General features: G+C 35.1%; 1 protein-coding gene across 3 annotated transcripts; it reads right to left on the reverse strand.

Annotated features, from left to right (window-relative positions):
- LOC142548629 (protein SOSEKI 3-like) lies at positions 1-25387 on the reverse strand. Of its 3 annotated transcripts, none has more exons than XM_075657075.1 (6): positions 25255-25387; positions 2535-2859; positions 2375-2444; positions 2154-2269; positions 947-1811; positions 1-667 (listed from the first exon to the last, which is right to left on the reverse strand). In XM_075657075.1, exons 2-6 carry the CDS (start codon positions 2743-2745, stop codon positions 379-381), a joined length of 1551 nt encoding a protein of 516 aa, XP_075513190.1. In that variant the 5' UTR covers positions 2746-2859; positions 25255-25387; the 3' UTR covers positions 1-378. The 3 variants fall into 3 exon arrangements, with proteins under 3 accessions (XP_075513190.1, XP_075513199.1, XP_075513181.1); XM_075657084.1 differs by lacking the exon at positions 25255-25387 and adding an exon at positions 3134-3519; XM_075657066.1 differs by lacking the exon at positions 25255-25387 and having other exon boundaries at positions 2535-3519.
- Positions 25388-26865: the final 1478 nt, after the last annotated feature.

A 26865-nucleotide genomic window follows, 5' to 3' on the forward strand; every position in this document is an offset into this window, starting at 1 on the left:
ATACCAAGTAGTGATCAAGATTTATTGAGACTGGCGTACCATGCACGAAAATATACATAAGGTATAATTTTGTTGTCTTTGAACGGACCTTCTATTCTATTTGAACTAATTGAAAACAAATGGTTAACAGGGACGCATACTGACATCAGTTTTGGTTCTTGGATTTTACCAACAGTAAAATCAAGTTGTTAAGATGTAGCTTCATGTAATCTATTAGATTAAACAATTCACAAAATCTGAATGCAACAAGAGACAAAAAGCATTTGTTCCAATATAGCTTGACGTGATCTATATGGATTCTGCAGAAATCTCAGGCTACAAGAATTCAACACCTTGCTAAGTTCCGCCGTAACACTCGAGGAATCAGAATCCAACTGTCTAAGTACTTTCCTTTCCATTTCTGCAAGAATCCAGATTTATTGATTGTGTTTTCCCTGCCGATGGCTCAGTAATTCTCTTGCTTCCACCATTGGGCGTGCCTGGTGTAAGGGTTCTTGAACTTTCCACTCTCTCAGATGAGATTCTTGGTCCATAGGAAAAAGGAGATCTCATTGATTCGCATCTTGGATGCTTAGTTATAGAAGCCTTCAGTGCTCTTGGAATGCACTTCACATGCGTGGAACTTTCTGCTTCATTGTTCTCAGCAGAACCAAGTTCCTTGGTACTTCTGCATTAAATAATTCTCTATTTGTCTCAACAAGAAGAGGGCAAGAAAATATCCACAACTTTTTAAGTTTAATCTAACCCATGAAAGCTAACTACCACATCCAGACTACAATTAATGAAGACTAAAAATTGCTATAAGGTTTGTTCAAAGTACCATGATTAACAATAAGCACAATCTTGACTTAACATAAGAGCAACCAGGAAAAGATTTCAGATCTCAGAATCGAGTTACTCGGCTAATTGACGAAAATATCAACTGACGGGGAGATAACGTAATAACCTGTCAGCATTGTATGAAGATGATCGTTTCAGAGTAAGTATCCCTTCCTTGAACATATTTGTTTCAACAAAGCTCCCACTAAAGTATTCTTTATCTTCCGCTCTCACTCCTGTTAGACGAGGATTCTCCGAATGGCAATCAAACTCTCTAAACATCAAAGATGTTGAGAACAATGGAGAGGAAACTTTGGAATGAGAAAACCTTGGCTTGTAGGTTGGGATCATGCCAAAACTGGGATCTTTCACTGAAACCGAGCCACAGGAGATCAGTTGCATTATAATATTTGAAGCCTTGAGTTTTGTACCAGATGGCATTCTTAATTCCTCCTCTTCAAGAATCCTAAAGCTCTTGAGCTTTCTAGCATCAGCTTTAATGAGAGCTTCCAAGGTATCTGTCCTACCACTTGATGAAGTACTGGATGTGGATGGAGGCGGCGATGTTAAATCTCTGCAAATTTCTGAAGTCTCTTTCATATTGAGACCCTCGTTTAGACAAGTACTGCCGCATTTAGGATCCAATAACCCATCTTCAGTTGATACACCTCTTGCATAAATTCTTCTAGTTTTGCCTTTATCCTCGGTTTGGGTGGAAGCATCAGCAACACCATCCTTCTTGTTAACCTTGTACTCTATTAGGCTCGAAGAACCATTCCAAGAGGATTTTTTCCCAATGTTAGAGTCTGGAGACACAGAAGAAGTGCAAAGCCGCTGAGCCGGAGGTGATAATTCGTCATCCTGAGAACTTTTTATATTTCTCCCATTCAGGCTAGATGAAGACGAAGAATCTTCTTGGCTTCTGGAAGATGGTGGTTCTGGTAATGCACTCTGATTCTGTGACATGAGATTTCCAGTTGGACTGAAGCGACCTAGAAAACAAGGCAGTTTATCATAAAAAAAACTCACATTATGACGTGTACTTACATGTCAACACAAGTCCATCCTCAGTATCACAGAAAAATAAAGGAAACAAAGGCATCACATTTCGCCTCATTTTACTCCTATCTTCGCACAAATGACTTCCGAAATGCAAGTCCACAGACAGATTCTACAATTATCTTAAACTTTCAGTAAAAAATAGTACTACACATTTCCGCCACAACACCAAAGAGTTTTAATTCTCCAGTTTCTATATCCCCGTGCTCAAGTTATTCGCAATGAAACTTTTCATTTGGTTAATAATAGCAGAAGGAAGGTTTGTGCCACTTTACCAGAATTGGATTCTTCAAAGAGTTCCGAGCCCTTGAGAACATATTCGTTCCCGTGAGCCGGGAGGATTAAATCATCTTCACAGAGATCGTGCCATACGAAACCATTCTTATAACTCCTGCATTAAAAAATTATAGTAAAACTTTGAGATACATTTTCATAAAGGAAAAAACTTGAATTCACAAACAAAGAATCGAACATAAAGTCATGGGACCATATACACCTCTTGCAAGACCAAGCATAGATTGAAGCCATGCCTCTGCCTCTCAATCCGTTCAGCCTTTCCACCACATCTTCAAAATATTAAAAAAAAAAATCGAATGTCAAGAAAATCACGATACTGGATAATGGAAAAATTCATAAGCAAGATCGCGTTGTGGAACCTCTCAAATAAAGTCCATCGGGGGAGGAGAGGGGGACTTCCATAAAATGTGGATGCTCGAGTTGTCTATTCCTGCATAGATAGTAAATAACAGGTACTTTGTGCTTGTGCTGTTGCTGCTGCAGATTATGTTGATTACTGTAGTGATATTTGGGTGATTTTTCAGTCCATACTTTAGCTCTTTCTGGGCTCAGTTGCTGATATTTCTTCATTCTCTCTCTTATTTCACACCTCAAATGAGTCTTCTCGATAAATATAAGGATCTAAGAAAAATCCCATATATTTTTTCAACTTTTCGAGTAGTCCAGAGTGAAATATCTCCTATTCTACACATAAACACCCAAAAAAAGCCCTAAAAAAATCAGTAAAATTTCCAGTTTTGCTGTGCAACCAAAAGATGAAGAGGAAAAAAGACCTCGAAATACTGCCTGCTCATAACACGTATTCGTACGTAAATGATTAAATGCAAGTAAACCAAACCCAGTGGAAGAAAGATGAAATGGACCAAAAATCGAAAAAAAAAACGCCTCACACGAATGTCTTAAAAATTGGACCTAGAAATTTAAGGAAAAAAGAAAAGAAAAGAAAATGTACGCCAACCTGGGGAAGAGGGAAGCAAAAGCCAGCAAAATGTGTAGGCTAAAAATTCAAAAGATACACGCTCGCATTAAACTCATCCAGCTATGAGATACCGCCCACCCCACCCCAGACCCAAAACCGACCCCTGCGGATAAAGCATTGAAGGGAGTGAGGTGACTTATCGTGAAATCGATAGAGCAGCGATAGGGAATATGAGTGTAGATAGAAGAAGAAAGGGACAAGTGAAAGGTGGAGTTAGTATGTAGCACAGAATGGCTTTTTGCCGGATATCGAGGGGTGAGACTGCATCTTTTGGCAGATTCATGGGACTTCTACTGCATTGTTTCGTTGTTAGGCGGGAGCTGGGGTTTCTCCCATGGATTTCTCTCATGGGTCCAAACGAACTTCGTAAATTTTTCGGCTCGATTAGAAAATATTTTATTTGTATTCGAGCTTCTGTTGCATCCAATTCAAATAAGTTTAAATTTTATTCGAACCAATCTCGAGCTCAGTATTTTAGTAATATAATATATTTATATGTTAAATAAATAAATTTCGAGTATTGCGAGTACTTATTTTTTAGCAATAATACAAATAGTTCTCGAACATGTTCGAATCTTTCAACTCGAACTCGAGCTTTAATTCGAATCGAATTCGAGTCAAAAGTTTTAAAAATTTTGAACTTCAAATCGAGCTCAAACTCGAATAGAATAATTTGAACCGAATTCGAGCATTCAAATTTTCGTCATATTCGATTTGATTTGATTCGTTTACACCATTATTCCCATGGAACAATGGCAAGGATAATTTAGAAAAAGGAGTGAATCATTTTCTAATTGGACAAGAGAGATTGATGTCCAAATGACAATTTTGCTCATATTAAAATTCAATTCGAAATGAAAACTTCACTTTAATATAAAAACTCGACCCAAAATTCACATAAAACTCAACTCAATAATTAAATTATTTAAAAAATAAGACCAAAACTCAACCCAATAATAAAAAATTAGACAAACTAGGCCCAAACTCGACCCCAATGAAAAAATTAGACTCAAACTCGACTCGATGATGAAAAACTAGACTCAAACTCAACCTAAAATGCTTATGTGTTTTATATATTATTGTTGCATAGAAGATTAAATGTGTTGATCAACGGTTTAGTAGCAAGACAGGCTCTTGAAAAAATTGTCTGAGTTCGAGTCTCAGCCAAGATGGTGCAGAATCATATATGTTTTAATGACCTCACGAGGAAATGAATTAGGTTTAAATCTCAATATTAACATGGTATCAAAGCCAAAGTCTGTCGTTATGTATTGGACTGCTCTATGGGACACACGATATTATCTTGTAAACTTCACACTCTAGTTGTTCATTCCTATGCGTGAAGAGATGTTAAATATCTCACATCGGCTGAATTAAGTCTTTGAGAGTCGTATATATGGACTTGGACAATCTTTCTCGACGTTATGTGTTAGACTGTCATATGGGCCGCCTGATAATTTTTTTGTAAACTTCACGCTCCAATTGTTCGTTCAAGGGCGTGAGGAAGGTGTTAAATGCCTCGCATCGACTGAATTAAGTCTTTTGAAATTGTATAAATGAGTTTGAACATTCATCCCTTCTTGAGCTAGCTTTTGGGGTTGAGTAGGTTCAAGTCACAATCTTAACATTATATCAGAGTCAAGGTTCACTGTTATATGTAGGATTGCCCTCTGAGTCATCCAATAATGTCTTGTAAATTTTACGCTCAAGTTATACATGGCTGAGAGTGAGATAGTATGTTAAGGTACTGTTTGGTTCGTGGTATGAGACAAATAGTATGTAGATAAGTAATATTTTTTAATAATAAAATATATAAAGATGATAAGTAATATAATGTTTGATTTGATTGATTAATTTAATTAAATTTGAGATGATGTGATATTAAAGTTTTGTCTTTTCGAAAATATTAATAAAATATTTATAATATTATTTATTAAGAGTAATATTGTAATTTCAATTCAATTATTTGATTGATGTAAGATAAATAATTGATGATCTGATTGATGTAAAATAAATGATTGGTAGATGGATAAATAATATGGTGCACCAAACATGATATTAGATTGAATAAAAATATAGATAAAAATAAGTATAAATAATACAGCTAATCAAACTTTAACTAAATGTCCAACATCGACTTTATTAATATTTGAGAGTTATATATATGGATTTAGACAATTCTCTCTCTTTGAATTAATTTTTAAAGTTGAGTTAAGTTCAACTCTAATCATAAATCTCTTTTTTTGTTTTCTTCCCTTTATTAAACTATTGTCATTGTGAGTGAGCTTTAGGGGCCAAACTCGTTTTAAAAAAACTAGAAATATTTTATTCAACGTAAATTATAAAAAAGTTAAAATGCTAGAACGTATTAAAATATTAAAGCACTTCAAAATTTAAGTTTTGGTAGAGTATAAAAAAAATCATCAAAATTGGTTTTTGAAGGAAACAAATCTTACATTATGCATCACTCAAGTAATCAAGTTTACAGCATCATCCAATCATAGATAAATATACGATTTATTTTTCGAACTGACAATAGTTAGTCCGAGTAAATGTAAATGTTAGTAAAACCTTGACGAAGACAAAAATCCATACACATACGTATATCAAACAAATTGCAGTAGGTCTCTTGTGAGAAAAATTCGTGAGACGGGTCAACCCTACCGATATTCATAATAAAAAGTAATATTTTTTCATGGATCACCCAAATAAAAGATCCGTCTCATAAAATACGACCCATGAAACCGTCTCATACAAGTTTTTGCCAACAAATTGTCACCACATATACCCCACAAATTCTTTGAAAGGTCGGTATTGTAAAAAAAAAATCATGTCGTTGGATCATATTTGATTCCTTGTTGATATCAGCTGTCTATCAAAGAAAGGTCAAGATTGCCGTTTTTAATCATTGATATTTACTTAAAGATTTTAAAAATTAAACTTAAAAAAAATTAAGATCAAGTTAGATTCATGGATTTAATTTAGATTGATGGATTTGAAATGATATTTATATTAAGCGTATTTGAAATTTACAATAATTATTATTGAAACGTTTATCCAAGCAAGTCGAAAATTTTAAAATCAATAAATTTCAAATTTATTGTTCAAATTCATCCATTCGATGAATCAACCGTTATTTGTGATTTTACAAAACAGTGTTTTCCTTTTATTTCTATTTATCTTTGCCAATAAAATTTTTCAAGTAAAACTATTATGCAAGATTACATTTGAATTTAAAATAAATAGTTAGATATTAATTTTTCTTCCACATAGTTGTACAAATTACTACAACGAAAGTTGCAATCTACGCACAAATTTAATGGATCCGGATCCCCTGCAATGTTGAGTAAAACAGCAAATGGTGCTGTGTGCCTATATGGCAATTTTCAACATATGACAATTTCTTTAGATGTTGTTTTTTTTTAATTCTTCTCTTTTTTTTCCCAACTTTTATTTTTTTTCCATTTTCCTCCATTTTTTTCCTCTTCCACAAACATCAAGTGACAGTTTTATATAAAATAATATAAACATTATAATTTTTTATTGTTAAATTAATAATTTTACAATTAAATATTACTATATTAAATTTTAACCTGTGAAAAACTGTATCATTTTTTTCAAATTTTATTAGTATTATTAATTTTTTTAATGAATAAGTTTTTTAACAATATAAAACTATTAACATGTAATGCCTGAAGTAATATCACAAGTTGTTGATTTAGTAATATGAGATTACTAAATAATTAATGATTTTTAAAGAATGAAATATGACATATTTTGGTCATATGAAGTCCAAATGATTTGAAATTTGGATATAACGTAGAAAACTCAAAGATATAGAAGTTCCATGTTTTGAGTTTTGGAAATTTTTATCGTTTTATATTATATTAATAATATAATATAATATAATATTTTAAAAAATAAATAAAATAAAATGGGGATAAATTTGAAAAACTTGTTCGAGAATGAATGAATTTCATTCTTTTGACAGTGAGTTTACGGAGAGGTGAGAGAGAAATAAGAGTTTTCAGATTTTCTTTTCGATCGTGCGACTTATCGGTTTATCCAATCGACGAACTGACTTCAGTTCTGGGATCGTTGACATGAGGTCTTCGATTTGAGGTATAAATTTTGTAGTTTTGGTGATATTTGAAATTCGTCGATTTCTGGAATAAATCCGATAAATTGTTAAATCATACTGAAATTGAATATTGTTGAATAGTGTATGATCTTAACGAAGTAGAGAAGATTATTGTGTTGTTGTTTTGAACTATTCCTAAATTATTATAATTAGGGATTTTTAATCGTTGAATTGAAATTGGTGAGTTGTTTGTCAGCTATTATTAATTCTGATTATATATTCGGAGTCTACGAAGTATAGGCTACACGTTGATATAAAGTTTTCGCAATTTGACGGATGTTGTAAAATAGCCTATTATTTGATGTTAAATTAATTAGGGTGTATTTGATAGTAGTATTGTGAATTAAAAACACCAGAATATTAAATTATTGAGCAATAATAATTTATAATCGAGTTTTATATTTTTGTTGAATTAATTGTTGTTGGGCTATTTGATGTTATATATTGAGGCTGTTATGATTGTGTTGATACGGTGACAATGATCTGATAATTATTGTTGAATTATTTAGATACATCACAAGCCTCAGTATCAAAGAAATAGCCAGATTGTATATATATTCGATTATCAGGTACGTGTTGACGTACGAGCATATGTTGTTATTGTTTAGTATTGATGAATACTATTGCGTTGAACGATGATAAATCACCGGAATTGGGTGATTTGGTATTATATTTGTTGTTGTTTATTATTGTTGATATTGTCGACTATCGTTGTTGGGAGACGTCTCGTTGATGTTGTCACGTTGATGTTGTTCGTTCAACGATATTGTTGTCGCCGGAGTTGGGGTGCGACGTATCGTTGATGTTATTCGTTCGACGATATTGCTGTCGCCGGTGTTGGGGTGCGACGTATCGTCGATGTTGTTGTTCGTTCGACGATATTGCTGTCGCCGGAGTTGGGGTGCGACGTATCGTCGATGTTATTGTTGCAGTGTGATGTTGTTGAGGTTGTTGATGGTTGATTGTCCAGAAACGGCAAAGGGGGTATTTCTGTTATCATTTCAGTTATATCTTATGTTGTTGTTAATATAACTGTTATGTATTGCGATGATGATTGTTGTATATGCTCACCCTTTGAGAACTGTTTCTGTTGGGCAGGTTACAGGACTATGCGTGAGACAAGATAGTGGTGAAGGACTAGGTGTGTCTAGTCAAACAGCCTTGTAGTTGATAGTAGATAGAGACAGTATAGCTTATTGTCTTATTTGAGTTGTATGTGTGTATTTATTATACTGTTTCTGCTACACTGACGTAGATAGTGTGGTGATTGCACTATTTTGTCGTATATGCATTATATTATTACATCGTCGAAAAGAAAAAATTTTATGCATATGACGTCACATGTTGCATGATTACGTGGCGAGGTTTGGGGCGCCACATTTGGTGGTATCAGAGCATATGTTAGATGTCTGGGATGGTTAAGAGTTGGGTTTGTGATGAGGGAGATGGATGACGATATTATCTGCGTGGGTCTGTGCATTTGACTTGTTATTAATGATTTCTCGATATGATTGATTGTTCTTTAGTTGCGTGTACTTTCGTGCGAAAGGTGTGATGATGATTACTGGATTGTAATTGTTAAATGTTATGATTAACAATTTGATTTCCAGTTATGGCAGCTAGAGAACAGGTACATCCACACGAGGAAACAGACGAGGTTGACAGTGGATTTGGACAGATAAATTCATTGCCATCTCCTCCTATGGGACAGGCACCAGCAGATCAGCCTTTATTGCCTGGTGAGTTGACTTTGGCACAGTTCAGCAGTTATCTTCCGCCGAGATTTGATAGTTCTGAGACCGGTGAGCGAGCAGAGGAGTGGATTGAGAGGATAGAGCAGATATTTGTGACTGCACCGTGTGCTAGGTCTGCTTGGTTATGATTGGCTACATTTCAGCTTTCGCGGAATGTACTATTGTGGTGGCAGACGACTGAGGCCGGATTGAGAGCTCAGGGCCGTACTGTTGATTGGGATGTGTTTCGGTCTCGTTTTCTTGATAAATATTTTTCTATAACAGCCAGACAAAAGAAAGAGAAAGAATTTGAGGATTTAAGACAGGGTAGTATGTCTGTTGCTGAGTATGAGACTCGATATTCTGCATTGTTGAAATATGTGCCACATATTGCTGCGAATGTTCATGCTAAGATGAGGCATTTCTTGAAAGGGTTGAAGTTAGAGTTATTTGATCGTGTGCAATCAAACAACCCGGTATCATTTGAGGATGCAGTGACGATGGCTGAGATGGCTGAGATGACTGAGTTAGTTATGCAGGAGTATGGGGCTCAGGGACGATTATCAGAGCCGACTAGGGAGTCATTGCGACCTTAGGGACAGTCTTTTAAATATCAGAAGGGTTCATCTTCTTCTTCAGCATCATCTGGGAAGCGTCGATTTGATTCACGACGTGTTGAGAGTCGTGGGGGCAGTTCTCAGTCTGTTCAGGGGCAGAGAGGAGAGTCCAGAGCAGTGAGATGTTATCGTTGTGGGGGACCTCATCTGATCAGAGAGTGTACATAGACCGAGATCACCTGTTTTGAGTGTGGCGTATTGGTCATCTGGCGAGACAGTGTCCTAGTCGTGAGGGACAGCGAGAGCCTAGGAGTGCTAGAGGTAGATCCTCAGAGAGAGGAGGACGACAGCCTCAGCAGTTTACACCACGACCTTCTGGAGGACAGCCACGTATGCAGGGAGCTGGTCCGCCTCAGGCACAGGTGTATGCTTTGACACGAGAGCAGGCAGAGGAGGCACGAGAGGAGATGATAGCGGGTAAGTGTTATTTATGTTCTTATCCTGCTTATATTCTTGTTGATATTGGTGCCTCGCATACTTTTATATCGAAGAGGTTTGTGGTTGAGCATCATATGCGCTCGTCTCCATTGTCTATGCCTCTTTCTGTTTCGACACCTTCTGGAGTTGATATATCAGTTGTATCTATGATATCAGATGATATTATTTCTTATGAGGGCTATGAGCCGAGATCTGATATGATTATTCTAGAGATGACTGATTTTGATTGTATTGTGAGAATTAATGTGCTGAGGAGATATTGTGCGACAGTTGATTGTTATCAGCGGGTGGTATATTTTTATACAGATGAGAAAGAGCGTTTGACATTTTATGGGAAGGGTTCTCGTCCCCGTGTTCCGTTGGTATCTGCCATCCGGATGTCTCGGTTATTGGAGCATGGGCATGAGGGTTATCTTATTTATGCTGTAGATGTGACAGAAAAGAAGAAGGAGGTGGGAATAGAGGAGATACCTATAGTTGCTGAGTTTGCCGATGTATTTCCTGATGAGATTCCAGGCTTCCCACCAGCCCGTGAGGTGGAGTTTGGGATCAAGTTGATGCCAGATACTTCCCCTATTTCTCGTACTCCTTACAGAATGGCACTAGCAGAGTTGAGAGAGTTGAAAGCCCAGTTGCAGGACTTGCTGGACAAGGGATACATTCGCCCTAATGTATCGCCTTAGGGTGCACCAGTCTTATTTGTGAGAAAGAAAGATGGAACTATGCGGCTTTGTATCGACTATCAACAGCTGAATAAGGTAACGATTAAGAATAAATATCCCATCCCTCGTATTGATGATTTGTTTGATCAATTACAGGGAACCTCGGTATATTCGAAGATTGATTTGAGGTCAGGATATCATCAGATACAAGTTAGAGAGGAGGATATTCAGAAGACAGCATTCAGGACCAGATATGGGCATTACGAGTTTTTAGTTATGCCGTTTGGGTTGACGAATGCTTCAGCTGTGTTCATGAGTTTGATGAATAGGGTATTTCAGCCTTATCTCGATCGATTTGTTATTGTGTTTATTGATGATATATTGATATATTCCAGGAGTGAGGCTGAGCATGCAGGGCACTTGCGTTCAGTGTTACAGGTGTTGCGAGATAGACAGTTGTATGCCAAACTCAGTAAGTGTGAGTTTTGGTTGGATCGAGTGGTCTTCTTGGGTCATGTTATATCGAGAGATGGGATTTCTGTTGATCCAACGAAGGTCGAAGCCGTGTTACAGTGGTCTGCACCTACATCTGTACCTGAGATTCGTAGTTTCTTGGGTTTAGCAGGTTATTATTGTCGATTTATCGAGGGATTTTCAAAGATTGCTAGGCCTTTGACACAATTGACTCAGAAATATGTGCGATTTCAGTGGTCTGAAGCATGTGAGAGGAGTTTTCAGGAGTTGAAGCACCGACTGACGACTGCACCGGTGTTATCAATTCCTACAGAAAATGAGAGGTTTGTTGTTTATACTGATGCATCATTACATGGTTTGGGATGTGTTTTGATGCAGGATCGACATGTTGTGGCATATGCCTCGAGACAGCTGAAACCACACGAAACAAGGTACCCTGTGCATGACTTGGAGTTGGCAGCCATTATCTTTGCCTTGAAGATATGGCGACACTATTTATATGGTACCTCGTTTACGATTTATACTGATCATAAGAGCTTGAGATTTTTGTTTACCCAGACAGAGTTGAATATGAGACAGAGACGATAGTTAGATTTGCTGAAGGATTATGATTGTGAGATTGAATATCATCCTGGTCGAGCCAATATTACAGCTGATGCATTGAGCCGTAAAGTGAGTTGTACTGCAGAGGATGTGAGTCGTTTATCAGCTATGATGATGTCTTGTTGTTCCTTGGGATATGATTTTGATATCTCGACGACTCCTATCCAGGTATCTACCTTTTTAGCTGAACATGATATATATGGTTGTATTCGTGATGCACAGATGACAGACGAGAGAGTTCAGCGATGGAGGGAGTTAGTTTCTCAGAAACAAGATACTCGTTTTAGAGTGGCTGATGATGACAGTTTGAGGATGAATGATAGATGGGTAGTTCCTGATATATCTGAGTTGCGCCAGGGCCTGTTGCGGCGTGCACATTGTAGTCGATATTCTATCCACCCTGGTGGCAAGAAGATGTATAAGGATCTACGCTCTCAGTTTTGGTGGAAGGGAATGAAACATGATGTGAGTGATTTTGTACGTCGATGTCTTAATTGTCAACAGATCAAAGCTGAGAGGAGAAGGCCGGGAGGTGAATTGAGGAGTTTAGAAGTGCCGACTTGGAAATGGGAGCACATATCGAGGGATTTTGTGACTCATTTGCCAAGAAGCACTGGAACTATTGATGCTATTTGGGTGATTGTTGATCGATTGACGAAAGTTGCACATTTTATACCCTATAGCATGAGTAGTACGTACTTGACGATGGAACAGTTGTATATACGAGAGATTGTACGGTTGCATGTGATTCCAGTGTCTATTATTTCTGATAGAGATCCTCGATTTACTTCTCATTTTTGGGAAGGATTGCAGACTGCGATGGGGACAGAGTTGAGATTGAGTACGGCTTATCATCCCCAGACAGATGGTCAGACTGAGCGTACTATTTAGACGCTGGAGGATATGTTGCGTGCGTATGTTATGGATTTTAAATCTGTTTGGCAGTCATCTATTCCATTAGTAGAGTTTGCGTATAACAATAGTTATCAGAGTAGTATTCACATGGCTCCATTTGAGGCATTGTACGGGAGACGTTGTAGATCTCCGTTATACTGGGATGATGTTGATCGAGCTGCAGTTACCGGTCCTGATATGATTCATGAGATGGAACAGAAAGTAAAGTTGATACAGCAACGATTGAAAGCAGCTCAAGATAGACAGGCCGCCTATGACAATAAAAGACGAAGACCTTTAGAGTTTCAGCAGGGCGATCGAGTATTTTTGAAAGTTTCTCCTTTTCGTGGCACAGTGCGATTTGGCATGAAAGGAAAGTTGGCACCGAGGTATGTTGGCCCGTATGAGATATTGCAGCGGATAAGCACTTTGGCTTACCGATTGGCTCTACCTCCATCTGTATCTGGTATTCATGATGTGTTTCACGTATCGATGTTGCGGAAGTATGAGCCGGATCCTTCACATGTGTTGGATATTTCTGAGGTTCAGTTAGATCCTGACGTGTCTTATATTGAGAGACCAGTTTGTATTTTGGATTGATCTGAACGGAAGCTTCGTAGTAAGCTTATACCGATTGTGAAGGTTCAGTGGGAACATAGAGGTGTCGAAGAGGCCACTTGGGAGACAGAGCGGCATATGAGGGAGCTCTACCCCTATTTATTCTGATGGTATGACGTATCTTTTATTTATGCATGTTATTACTGTTGTTGATTAATTTCGGGGTCGAAATTCATTTAAGGGGGGTAGAAATGTAATGCCTGAAGTAATATCACAAGTTGTTGATTTAGTAATATGAGATTACTAAATAATTAATGATTTTTAAAGAATGAAATATGACATATTTTGGTCATATGAAGTCCAAATGATTTGAAATTTGGATATAACGTAGAAAACTCAAAGATATAGAAGTTTCATGTTTTGAGTTTTGGAAATTTTTATCGTTTGACTGCTCCAAATGGATATACCGATGTTAAATATATTATATTATATTATATTATATTATATTAATAATATAATATAATATAATATAATATTTTAAAAAATAAAATAAAATAAAATGAGGATAAATTTGAAAAACTTGTTCAAGAATGAATGAATTTCATTCTTTTGACAGTGAGTTTACGGAGAGGTGAGAGAGAAATAAGAAATAAGAGTTTTCAGATTTTCTTTTCGATCGTACAACTTCTCGATTTATCCAATCGACGAAATGACTTCAGTTCTGGGATCGTTGACATGAGGTCTTCGATTTGAGGTATAAATTTTGTAGTTTTGGTGATATTTGAAATTCGTCGATTTCTGGAATAAATCCGATAAATTGTTAAATCATACTGAAATTGAATATTGTTGAATAGTGTATGATCTTAACGAAGTAGAGAAGATTATTGTGTTGTTGTTTTGAACTATTCCTAAATTATTATAATTAGGGATTTTTAATCGTTGAATTGAAATTGGTGAGTTGTTTGTCAGCTATTATTAATTCTGATTATATATTCGGAGTCTACGAAGTATAGGCTACACGTTGATATAAAGTTTTCGCAATTTGACGGATGTTGTAAAATAGCCTATTATTTGATGTTAAATTAATTAGGGTGTATTTGATAGTAGTATTGTGAATTAAAAACACCAGAATATTAAATTATTGAGCAATAATAATTTATAATCGAGTTTTATATTTTTGTTGAATTAATTGTTGTTGGGCTATTTGATGTTATATATTGAGGCTGTTATGATTGTGTTGATACGGTGACAATGATCTGATAATTATTGTTGAATTATTTAGATACATCACAAGCCTCAGTATCAAAGAAATAGCCAGATTGTATATATATTCGATTATCAGGTACGTGTTGACGTACGAGCATATGTTGTTATTGTTTAGTATTGATGAATACTATTGCGTTGAACGATGATAAATCACCGGAATTGGGTGATTTGGTATTATATTTGTTGTTGTTTATTATTGTTGATATTGTCGACTATCGTTGTTGGGAGACGTCTCGTTGATGTTGTCACGTTGATGTTGTTCGTTCAACGATATTGTTGTCGCCGGAGTTGGGGTGCGACGTATCGTTGATGTTATTCGTTCGACGATATTGCTGTCGCCGGTGTTGGGGTGCGACGTATCGTCGATGTTGTTGTTCGTTCGACGATATTGCTGTCGCCGGAGTTGGGGTGCGACGTATCGTCGATGTTATTGTTGCAGTGTGATGTTGTTGAGGTTGTTGATGGTTGATTGTCCAGAAACGGCAAAGGGGGTATTTCTGTTATCATTTCAGTTATATCTTATGTTGTTGTTAATATAACTGTTATGTATTGCGATGATGATTGTTGTATATGCTCACCCTTTGAGGACTGTTTCTGTTGGGCATGTTACAGGACTATGCGTGAGACAAGATAGTGATGAAGGACTAGGTGTGTCTAGTCAAACAGCCTTGTAGTTGATAGTAGATAGAGACAGTATAGCTTATTGTCTTATTTGAGTTGTATGTGTGTATTTATTATACTGTTTCTGCTACACTGACGTAGATAGTGTGGTGATTGTACTATTTTGTCGTATATGCATTATATTATTACATCGTCGAAAAGAAAATTTTTTATGCATATGACGTCACATGTTGCATGATTACGTGGCGAGGTTTGGGGCGCCACATAACATGTCAATGCTTAAATTAAAATTTAGAACATTTTCATCATGCAATATCAAAAACTAAAATTCAACTCCATATTTCGATCAAAAATAAATCATTCAAACGTTTTGAGACTTCATTTCAACTAACAATGTTAATCGACTATTCTTAAGAAAAAAACTACTCAAGAGCATTATTGGATATATCATTGAAATCCATGGCTTCAAATTTCAATAGAGTGAATATAATCAAATTACGCCGACATTAAATAAGAATAAATATTATAAAATCAATTTTACAATAAAAGAAGAAAATAGACAAAAGAAGACAATATAAAATAGCCTAGAACAAAACAAAATCAAACCTAAAAAACTAGTTTAAAATAAGCTCAAATCAACACAGACCATTAAATATCCACAGCGCCAAATGCTCTGATATGGTTTTTCACAGGTAAAAATTTAATATAGTAATATTTAATTGTAAAATTATTAATTTAACATAAAAAAATTATAATGTTTAAATTATTTCATATAAAAGTTTCCCCTAATGTTTGTGGAAGAGGAAAAAAATGGAGGAAAATGGAAGGAAAATAAAAGTTGGAAAAAAAAAGAGTAGAATTAAAAAATTTAAAAAAAAAACAACATTGAAAGAAATTGTCATAGGTTAAAAATTGCCATACCCATATAGGCACACAGCACCATTTGCTGTTTTACTGGACATTGCAGGGGATCCGGATCCAAATTTAATGCATACAAGATTACTTCTCATTGATATTTAATACACACATATATGTTGGACGTAAATGCTTAGTTGATTTAAATAAATTATCAAGAATTATAATTTGTGTTTGGATTGATGGATTTCAAATTTATTGTTTTGTTTTGTTTTGTTTTTAGGCAAAATTTTGTGTGAGACGGTCTCACGGGTCGTATTTTGTGATACGGATTTCTTATTTGGATCATCCATGAAAAAAATATTACTTTTTATGCTAAGAGTATTAATTTTTATTGTGAATATCGATAGAGTTGACCTGTCTCACAGATAAAGACTCGTGAAATCGTCTCACAAAAGACATACTCTTGTTTTTATAGAGAAAGTTCAACTGGGTTTTGAATTCACTTCATATTAAGTTATACAATTTCAATAATAATTTTTGGTAGATTTCAAATAGACCAAAAAAAGTGTAATTTGAAATGTATCTCTCAAAAACTTCTTCAAATCAAATATATTCGTCCAAATCAGATCTATCAATAAAAAACACAACTGATACAGTACCACATTTAGTTTGGAGAGGTATAACATTTTATGGGATAATACTCATTTTCGTCCTTATTGTTTACCGTTTTTCCTATTTCAGTCCCTCTTCATTTTTGACTGCTTAATTAATCCTTTAAGTTTTTAAAATCTTCTCGAATTGATCCCTGTCGTTATGTTGACGTTAATATTAACGTTCACCCACATCACTTTCGGGCAGCCAACTTGCAGTTTCAATAATAATAATAATAATAATAATGTTTTATTTTTAATTTTCCTTAAACTATATAATCTGATTTATTAACGGCAAATATGCTAATTAAAGAAAAGGCCAAAAAAAATTACAAACAAAAGTATTATATTCAAGAACAAGAATCCACTAGAAAGAACTCAGAACAATTTATATTAAAATAATGTTGATATGAAGATGGGTTAAGACTGGCTGATTTTTCAACGATCTGAGCCAAGGACTGAAGATTGCATTTGACTATGGTGTCCCCAAAAACTCGGGTTTCTTCTTTAGTATTACCATCCGGCACGTCAACGACATAGGACTCCATGACCACCGTTCCACCGCCGTCATCCGCCTCATTCAGGGTGGTCCATGACCACCGTTCCACCGCCGTCATCCGCCTCATTCAGGGTGGTCACGGAGCGGTAGTTGGCCAGGCGGTGTTCCCCCACCCACTACGCTGAAGCTGATCATATGCTTCTCATTGTCCAGGATCTCCAACCGCTCGACGCTGCTGGCAGCGGGCAGCTCGGAGATGACACGGATTTGGCATAGGGTCCCCACGCCGCCGTCCCCTAGGATGACGTGGCAGCTCTTGACAAAGTGTTTAATAAGAACGTGTTAATCGACTGTCTTCACAAATAAATGAACATGTGAGAGGCACATGATGTGGGTCAACGTTAATATTAACGTCAACATAACGACATGGTCAATTCGAGAAGATTTTAAAAACTTGAAGGATTAATTAAGCAGTCAAAAATGAAGAGGGACTGAAATGAGAAAAGCGGTAAACAATAAGGACGAAAATGAGTATTATCCCAACATTTTATCATGGAAATTATCTGTTATTCGATCACATATGGTAAATTTCATCCTTGAATCAAACTTTTTAATATTTGCTAACCAAATCACTAATTCTAGTTGTCTAACAATGTTTGATGGTTGTATTCCGAAATCGATGATGTCAAAGATTTTAACATATCTCAGGTTTGGCCTTGTAAGTTAAATATTTCCATGTTTCTTTCGGATTGCTATTATCCGAGCATAGATGTCTAGATCAAGAGATGATTGAATGGGATATGGCCGCGCTGATTATAACAGAGCTGGATTGTAACCCTGAAATCAGTCCATATAGACCGCATGCATGAAAAATAATAAATTGCTAAAATATTTTAATTAAATTATTTCAGACATATTAATGATATATTTTGAGTGATTAAATGATTAATTATGTAATTTTGTTCGATTTCATAATTGAAAGATTCTCAGGCGAATATCGTGGTTGGCTGGGGACGGAGGACCGGAGACGAATAAGGTGTTAAAAGATTTAAAAGCTAAATTTTTATTTTTAGCTAAGAAAATACTTATTTTAACTAATTTAAGAATTTAAGCATTTTTAATGTTAAATTTAAATTAATTAATGAGAATAAGGAAATTATGTATTTTTTTAGGGATTTTTTTTGGAAATAGACATTTCTAATTTTTTTAATTTGGGGGCCTAATAATTCTATTAATCTTAATCGGCCTAATTTATTATTAAAAATTATGATTAATTAAGTCCATTAATTAAATGATTAAAAGACTTTTTTTTAAAAAAAAAAATTAAGCCATAAAACAGAAACACACACACCCCTAAACACTCTCACACACACATCGAAACACACACAAAATTACGTGATGTGGAGTAGCGGCCGAATCAAAGAAAAGAACAGCGGCCAAAACTTGGAGTATAGGCAAGGGAATTCAATCTCCTTCATTCTTCGACTTTCTTCCTCGTTTTTCCTTCCAACAACGATCCACTACAAGAAAATAAGCATACAACAACACATCAAAGACAACGGTTTTTTAATAAAAACGTTGTCTTTTTTCTTTTAACAACGGTTTCAACAAAAACCGTTGTCTATTAGCGTGTTTTTTGGGACAAACGACAACGGTTTTAGAGAACCGTTGTGGATTAGCGTGTTTTTTAGAGAAACGACAACGGTTTTCGTGAACTGTTGTATATTAGTGTGTTATTTTGGAGAAACGACGACGATTTTAGTGAACCGTCGTTAAAATAGTGACGGTTTAAACAAAAACCGTCGCAATTAAACCGTCGCTAATTTAAAAATTACGACGTTTTTAGTTAACCGTCGCAATTTTTAAACTAGCGACTGTTTAACAAAAACCGTCGTCAATAGCGTCGCTCTTTTATTAACTGTTGCTAATAGCGACGATTTTTGCCTAACCGTCGCGTTTAGCGACAGTTTGGTAGACAATCGTCGCTATTTAAAAAAAAACGTTGCAAATTGTCTATAAATACTCGCATTTTCGGTCCATTTTCCTCCACACCTTCCCAATCTACAATACATTTTCATCTCTTGTACGATTTTAGTTTCGATTTATGTAAGTTTTTCGCTTCAATTCTTGTTAATTTCTAAGTTTTAGTTATGATTATGAATTTTATTAGCTTAGAAAGATAGTAAATTTTTTTTATTAGATTTATTAAATTATAAAAGTAATTTTTTTTATTTTACTTAAAAAATTTGCGACGAATTATGGCTAAACCGTCGCTAAGTAGCGACAGTGTTTTTCTAAACCGTCGCTAATTTTAGCGACGATATAACTTAAATTGTCGCTAATTAGCGACAATTTTGTCAAAAACACTAAATTTAGCGATAGTTTAGACATAATCTGTCGCTAATTCGCAACGGTTAATTTCAAAAACCATCGTTAATTAGAGCTACTACAACTCTTTAATACCGTTGTCGTAGAATGCAATTTCAACAACACTACCAATTACAACAGTTGTAACAGTGGCTACGATAACAGATAAAATCCGTTTTCGTTTAGCGTTTTTCTTATAGTGATCACTTGACTCCTTATATACCATGGTGGGTTTTGGGTCGGGTTTTGACAAGAAAAAGGGTAGAAAAAAATAAAAATCGTCCCTCGTTCGTCATTTTGAGCATTTTAAACACAAAGACACTTTTCTAAACCATCTTTTTGCAACATTCAAATCATATTATGTGTGTTTAATCATGTTTGAATGAAAAATATGAAACCCTCATTTTATTTTCGTTTTATGGCTTGTACATCTTAAAACTTTGATTTTCATGCATTGAAACTCATGCTTATGATGCACAAAGGGGCTGCCATGATAGAACTATGGGAAGGGATGATTTTCAACATGTTTAAGGGTTCATAGATGCATGTTTAAGGGCTGGACAATATGGATGCAAGAGCTAAACGAAAATTGGGTTTTTAGGAACTAGGGTTTGCGTTTTTGGTCCTAGGAAGAAGCAGGCTGTTAACTGTTGTAGGGACATGTTCATGGGTCCTAATAGGGTCTAGTCATGGCCCTAGAGGCTAAAGGTTGCACGTCGCTTTGGATCGCTGAGGCTTGTAGGGACACGTGTTTATGGTTGCAATTGCTCGGTCTGTAGAGGCTGGTCCAGTAGAGTTCTAAGAGTTCAATCTAGGTCCTAGGATGGATACATAGGGACTGGACATGATGGTTAATGGCTAGGCTCGATGGATTGAAAGTTGGCTTGGGCTAGGGTTTGATCAATTGTGCAGAAAATTCAGTAGGCATTCTAAGCTATTACGAGTATCTTAAATGGTTTGATTTGGGTTGCATAAGGTATGGATAGGTGTTAATAAGCTATGGTTTCAAGTTTGGTTAAGTTTTGAGTCGATTCGGCTTAAAACTGGGGCATATGGTTAAGTTTTAAAACGAATTGGGAAATTAGTTAATGAGCTTAATTTTATGTCTAAGAAATGTTTGTTGGTGTATTTAATGTGTCATGTTAAGCTTAAGGATGAAAAGTTTAGGTTTAAAATTTGGGAAGAAAATATTAAGTTTTGAATTTATTCGGGTTAAAAACGTTTTATGGTTTAGTCATTAAGTTATTAAATCGATAAACTCGGGTTTACATTTAAGAAAAATACTAGAAGCCAAATTTAAGCTTATATGATACTATGTATAGTCTCGAGTCAATAAAGGTAAAAAAAGTCAAAATCGAGAATTTTGGAGTCCAAGGGCAAAACGGTTATTTTACATCTAGGTAGTACAAAAAAGGTTAGCAGTGTCCCGAAGAATCATAACGCATGCTAAATGATATTTTAAATGTTTATGATGAAATTATGAGATTTTACGATTATGATAAAGCTGTGCAATTTTTACTATTAAAATGCTATTTTTCGAATGTGGAAAGGACACGATATTTTATGATTACCAAAAAAAGGAAAAAATTTTGAAGGATGTGAATTGACAGTGACAAAAAATATATGAAATATGATTTTTGGGAATATCGTGAGGGAGAAGACCCCAGACGGAGTCCGTTTAAGAGAGAAGGCCCAGAGAGAACCTAACGATCGTATTTTCATTTTACGTCGGTGCCTAGTGCCCGTCCCCATGTGCAATGGTGAGCTAAGACTGATCAGTCGAGCAGAGGAAACAGTTAGTCACTTTCAAAGATCAAACTTCATCCAAAACGATAAATGATAGAAAGATTTATGATTTGACGATTTATGATTAAATTACACTTACAAATTTATGCTAGCTTATTTTGATTTTTAATGCATGTGCTTGTATATGTATTATTTGTTACTTATGTTTAGAACGTGCTGAGTCATTAGACTCACTAAATTTGAATGTTGCTGGTGATGATGAGATTGAGGGAGAGGCTAACGCTTGAGTGGATCAAGTCCGACAGTACACTTCTGAGGGACATTATTTTTCGCATTAGCTTGATAGTTAACGTTTTGAAATAAAGATTTTGCGAATGATTTATTTAGAGATTTTTTATGCTTTATTTTAAAGTTTAGTTTTGATCTTGTTAATGGTTGACGTATGATTTTTGTTAATTGACGATTTAGGGATTTTATGCACTTGAGATTTTAAATGTTAAATTAATTTTTGGATTTTGGAAATGCTGAGTTTTTTTGAAAAGGAATGTTTCGAATTTTAGTGGAGAAAAAAAAAGTAGGATTTTAAAGTTTAGAAGTAGTGGACGTTTCAGTTGGTATCATAACAAATGATCTTGAAAGAGTTGTGTCACTGTCACTCCGAGAAACTCAAGAAGTCACACCTCAAGTCTGTGAGTTTTACTGTTTTAAGATTTATATGTTGAGCTTTAAATTCTTGTATGATAAATGAATTAAGAAGCTAGACATAATCTTAAATTTAAATGCATGTTGGTTACGTGATTTGGACGGTGCTCACGATTATGCCCCTTAGATGTGCGTAGAATTTGGTTTTGCGTATCTCGAGTTTTGCACTACCTAAGATTAAGCTGAGGAGAATTGAACTTGGTGATTTAGAAGTGCATGTTTCGAACTTTATACTGAAGTGGATTTCGAACTTAATAGTTATGGGTTGAATTTTTTTAGAAATCGTGAACTTAGAGACTAAATTATAATAATTTGAGGTACTTAATTGCATGTTTTCAAAAATATTGAGGGTGATTTTGCTATAATTCAAAAATCTAGAGGGCTTAGTATATGAATCCAAAAACTTGGAGGTCTAAAATCCGAAAATTTTGGGACCAATTGGAAATGTGCATTGTGGTTATGTATTAAGTTTTATTAGTTAAATAATTTATGGTTTTACGAATGTTAGGTTTGGTGGACTATGAGATTTATGAGGAAAGATGGAACTGAAGCTCCATGGATTAAATTTCAAATTCCAATATAAAACATTATTTTTTGGTCAACGATTAACTTTGTGAATATTAAATTAGGATATGCTGGACCTTGCGTTATCTTGACTACAATTAGATAAGGTTTAACATTTCCAGGATAAGGAAATTACTCTAAATTTTGGGATAACAAATAGATAACTACCTTACGTAAAATAATTCGCAAAACGTAGATGGACATCGAGAAAAAAGTCGAACAATAAGTTTTATATTTATACGGTACTAAGAGTAAAAAATATTTTGCGAAGGTGGATAAAATTTCCGTCCCAATAGTGTTAAGATTTTGTAACTGTAAGGTCAGATAACAATCATGACATGATCTTAGGTTTCAAGGTTATATATAAGTGTTTGATATTATATGAGGGATCTAGAATGAAATCATGATGTGAAATAGTGACTCGGTAGACTTGAATCGTTTAAGTACTTGGAATGCTTGTGATTTAAGGGGAAAAAAAACAAATTGGTGATAGAGTCAAGGACAATATGTTTGGCATATGCATGAATGAGGTTTTAGTAAGTACCAGTCATTAAAGTGTTTTATAATCATGGATATTATATGATGACTATGGATCAAAACTTGGTTTGGCAATAGTACTATATTTTTGGAAAATTAAATATTACGATTAGGATTACCTAAGGTAAAGTCAATCAATTAAAGTGATCTTTGGGAAGATAAAATAAATTAAGATAGTTTATGATTTATAATTGATAAAGGATGTAGAGCTATCATTCGAATAAAGACAGCATGTTCAAATCATTTCATATCATATAAAATCAAACAAATGACACTGAAAATCATCTTATTTTACATGACTAGTTGATCAGTTCACTAAGTTATATCCTTCAAGGGGGCGAGATCATAGTATCGGTTATTATATCCCAACGCATCAGGGCCAAATCAAATCAATTCAAATGTCAGAATTTCCTGACCATTTCAAATGCGAATCATAACAGTACCTTCAAAAATATTTTTCTCAAACATGCTTTCAAATATTATTTAGCAAATCGGAAGAATTTCATATGCAGATCGTATTTCAAGAAACATACATAATTTATTTTTGTACAAACATGAACACATTTCTGAAGAACAAGTATGTCAATATATATATCAAATAGTACACTTAAGAAGAATTAGTTATAGCAAAAACCGACTTACTATGGCTACTAAAAAGTTATTAATTGGAGTGTCTTTTGACTTTCCACATTCTTGAGTTATTTGAAGACCTTTGGTTCTTAATATTCTTGAGTTAATGAGAAGATTAATTGAGTTAATTAATCTTCCATGAATCTTGGTGTGCATTTTGGGGCATATAAATAGTGGGTTCATTTCCTCATTTCAAACACATGAAAATCTTTTCTCTTTCAAGTATTCTCTTGCATTTCATATTGTTATCTTTCCATTTGGCCTCCGTTAAATCTCGGTGATAAAATAAAGGTACGTTTTCAGTTAGCCGTAGCAGTGTCTCGTGCTAAGTCACTGCTGGTTCTTCCGTTGTATCCTGGGAAACAGACGTCCAAGACGATCCTCGAAGCACATACAGGAGGGGACGAATCTGTTTTAAGGAAACTGTACATGCTACAGGCCTCGGTTTGGTTTTGTTTTCTTTTACACAATAGTAATACTGTAAACATCACACTTGTTTCGATTATTGCTTTATCTCTACGAGTTTGTTTCTACGCTACTGTTTTTAGCAATTTTATCTAACAGTAGTCACTTAGGCTGTGTTTGGTTCAAGTGATAGGATTATTGAACGATTAGCACGTAAATGATAAGAAAAATGATTATTTACAGGTTTGTATGGTGTGCTCAAAACATTGTCTTGTTTGATTTGATTTTGAAGGGTGTGATAAACTAATCAATTAAATTTCCAGTACCAAAAATACCCTTTCACATAGTTTTCAAATTAGTAAAATCAGACCCACGTTTGTCTCATTACCTCACATTTCCTTCGAACACGTTCCTTCACAAAATATCTTCGAAGACAACCCTACCATACATCACCGTGAACAGCTCCCCATAGATCTACGAAATCTTCCCCAAAATTTTTAGATCGTGATGCGTTCCAGGTGAATCAAACATCCGTAGGTTTAAAATTTCGCTTCTACACGTTCGTATTCCGTGAAGATCGAAAGCAAACCGTGGACCGAAATATTATTGTGGGTAACGAAATATTTCAGAATAAATACTAACATAACACAAAATAAAATTTTAAGTAACTATGAAACGCAATTCTTTCTTTAATATCAACCAAATCCTCGCTGTTTAAACATGGATAATTACACGCACATCTACAACCACGTCTAAAGTAATCAGATGACAAATTATTATACGGTTTTGGTTTTCCAGTGTAATTAAATATTATTGATGAAATCGCATAAGAAGGTCGGCAGAAAATTATTATCTATCACAAAGGAGAGATACAACGCTAAAGTCAAACACATATAACACAAGCACAAAACAAAAGAAGCTTGCGTTAAACTTTGTCAACAAAGTAGGAAAGAACAGATTTTAGCAAGAAAACATAAACGGGAAGAAAGGTTAGTTAACGAGAGAGTGACAGCCTCCTCAGACTTATGCGAACTAGGGCAAAGCAAATCCGAGAATTTAACATTACACAACTTAAATTCGATAACAGATTCTGCAAATTAAACTTTGAAACAAAGAATTCAAAAACTAAAATCACCTGATTTCCGAAGCTTTCAACGCAGACACGAAATACGTACGCACGCGAAACTCCTTGCCTCCTTCGTACGTTGCTTCTGAGTTGGGCGAAGACAGTCTTGTTCAGCTTTTGGGTTGGATCAAAGGGTAAAATAGGTAAAGATACGTCTGATAAAAAGAATGACTAGTAATAATGGGCTGGGGTATGGGTTTATTTAAACCAACCTAGTACAATAGAGTCCATTGGATAGGGGATTGGGTGGGTTTAGTTAAAAAGGAACCAATCATTGGATTAGGATGGAAAAAAGTAGACAAACCTACTTTATCAGGCCTACCAAACGCTACCTTACGTGATAATGGATAATTTGGTGGTGAATTCAATGTCTACTATCTCAAGTGTTAGTTTGCTCAATAAGTTCGATATTAAGGTTGTGGTGAACTTGCAGGAAATGGAGGTGATTTTGGGAATGGAAGAGGTATGTATATCTAAATTTTACCCATCAACCCATGCATATAGCATGCACGTACACACTCGTCCCAACTTGTGGAATAAACTTTATAACTCGTTTCCTTTCTCCATAGGCTGTGAAGTTGCTGAAGGCTTCGTTGCAATCCGAGAAGGTGCTGACTGATGTATTCCTCGACTGTAAGTGAATCGATGCATAGATGAATATGAAGAAAATTGTCGCTGTCAATGGATGGAGTTTTTTTGACGTCTGATTCTCCAGTTAGTTTGGACTCTTTTAGTTTGTTGATCAAGAACTTTATTGTGTTGAATGGAATATTACGCGTGTTTGAAGTCCTGAGTTAATTTACTACATTAGATTCGAATTAGTGTAATCCTGTGGTTATCTTGATCTTCACACAATGTGCGCATGGATTCACGTTGGGAACTCGTAAACTGTTCTCAGATTTTTTTAACTACTTTGGTCTGAGTTTTTAAATATCAAATTATAAAATAATGAATGAATGGTGTAAGTATTACATTATCAATAGTTAATAGAAATGTTGAAATGTATTATTTAATATAATATGACTACAAATAAATTTTTTATTGACGAGACATATTTGTTGAATAAGAGAAATTTATGTTAATGTGTATTTTTATCTCGAAATGTTTAGCTTCAAATTAATATCTAAAGTTAGTATTTTAAAAGCTTTACTAAACCAATGATAGGACGATATATTCTTGAAATTATGTGTATGCTAGTTTTATGACTCTTAATTGCATGCATCCAGAATCAAAAAATATTATGAAACCTCTATCTATTGGATCAGAGTTTGAGCATAAGCCAATTTGTTACATTTTTTAATGACGTTAAAACCTATTGCCGCTATCATAATTGGCATAAATCCTCATGCTAACACAGTAACATGTAAACTACGCTAATTAAGTAAACCGTGCAAGGTATGTGAGAATTTCGTCAAAAAAATTGTTGGAATGCAGAGCCATCAAAACAGGTCAGCCCCGTCGTACCAACCTGCCCGCCATGAAAATTAAACGGGTTTGATTACTAATTTAGTGGCCCATTCGAAGGCGAGGCAAGATAAGCCAAACTGTTTGGGCTGCAAGTGGGAACGGGGCGAGAAGGGAACCAAATTTTTTTACTATTTTTTATTATATTATTTCACT

This window comes from Primulina tabacum, chromosome 1, assembly GCF_025594145.1.
Source record: "Primulina tabacum isolate GXHZ01 chromosome 1, ASM2559414v2, whole genome shotgun sequence".
Classification (NCBI taxonomy): domain Eukaryota; kingdom Viridiplantae; phylum Streptophyta; class Magnoliopsida; order Lamiales; family Gesneriaceae; genus Primulina; species Primulina tabacum.

Coding starts and splice junctions, on each gene's coding strand:
- LOC142548629 (XM_075657075.1), bottom strand. CDS start 2,745: ATGAAGAAATATCAGCAACTGAGCCCAGAAAGAGCTAAAGTATGGACT. Junction 1,812..2,153: donor CTTTGAAGAATCCAATTCTG/GTAAAGTGGCAC, acceptor CTTGTTTTCTAG/GTCGCTTCAGTCCAACTGGA. Junction 668..946: donor TCTTCATACAATGCTGACAG/GTTATTACGTTA, acceptor TATTTAATGCAG/AAGTACCAAGGAACTTGGTT.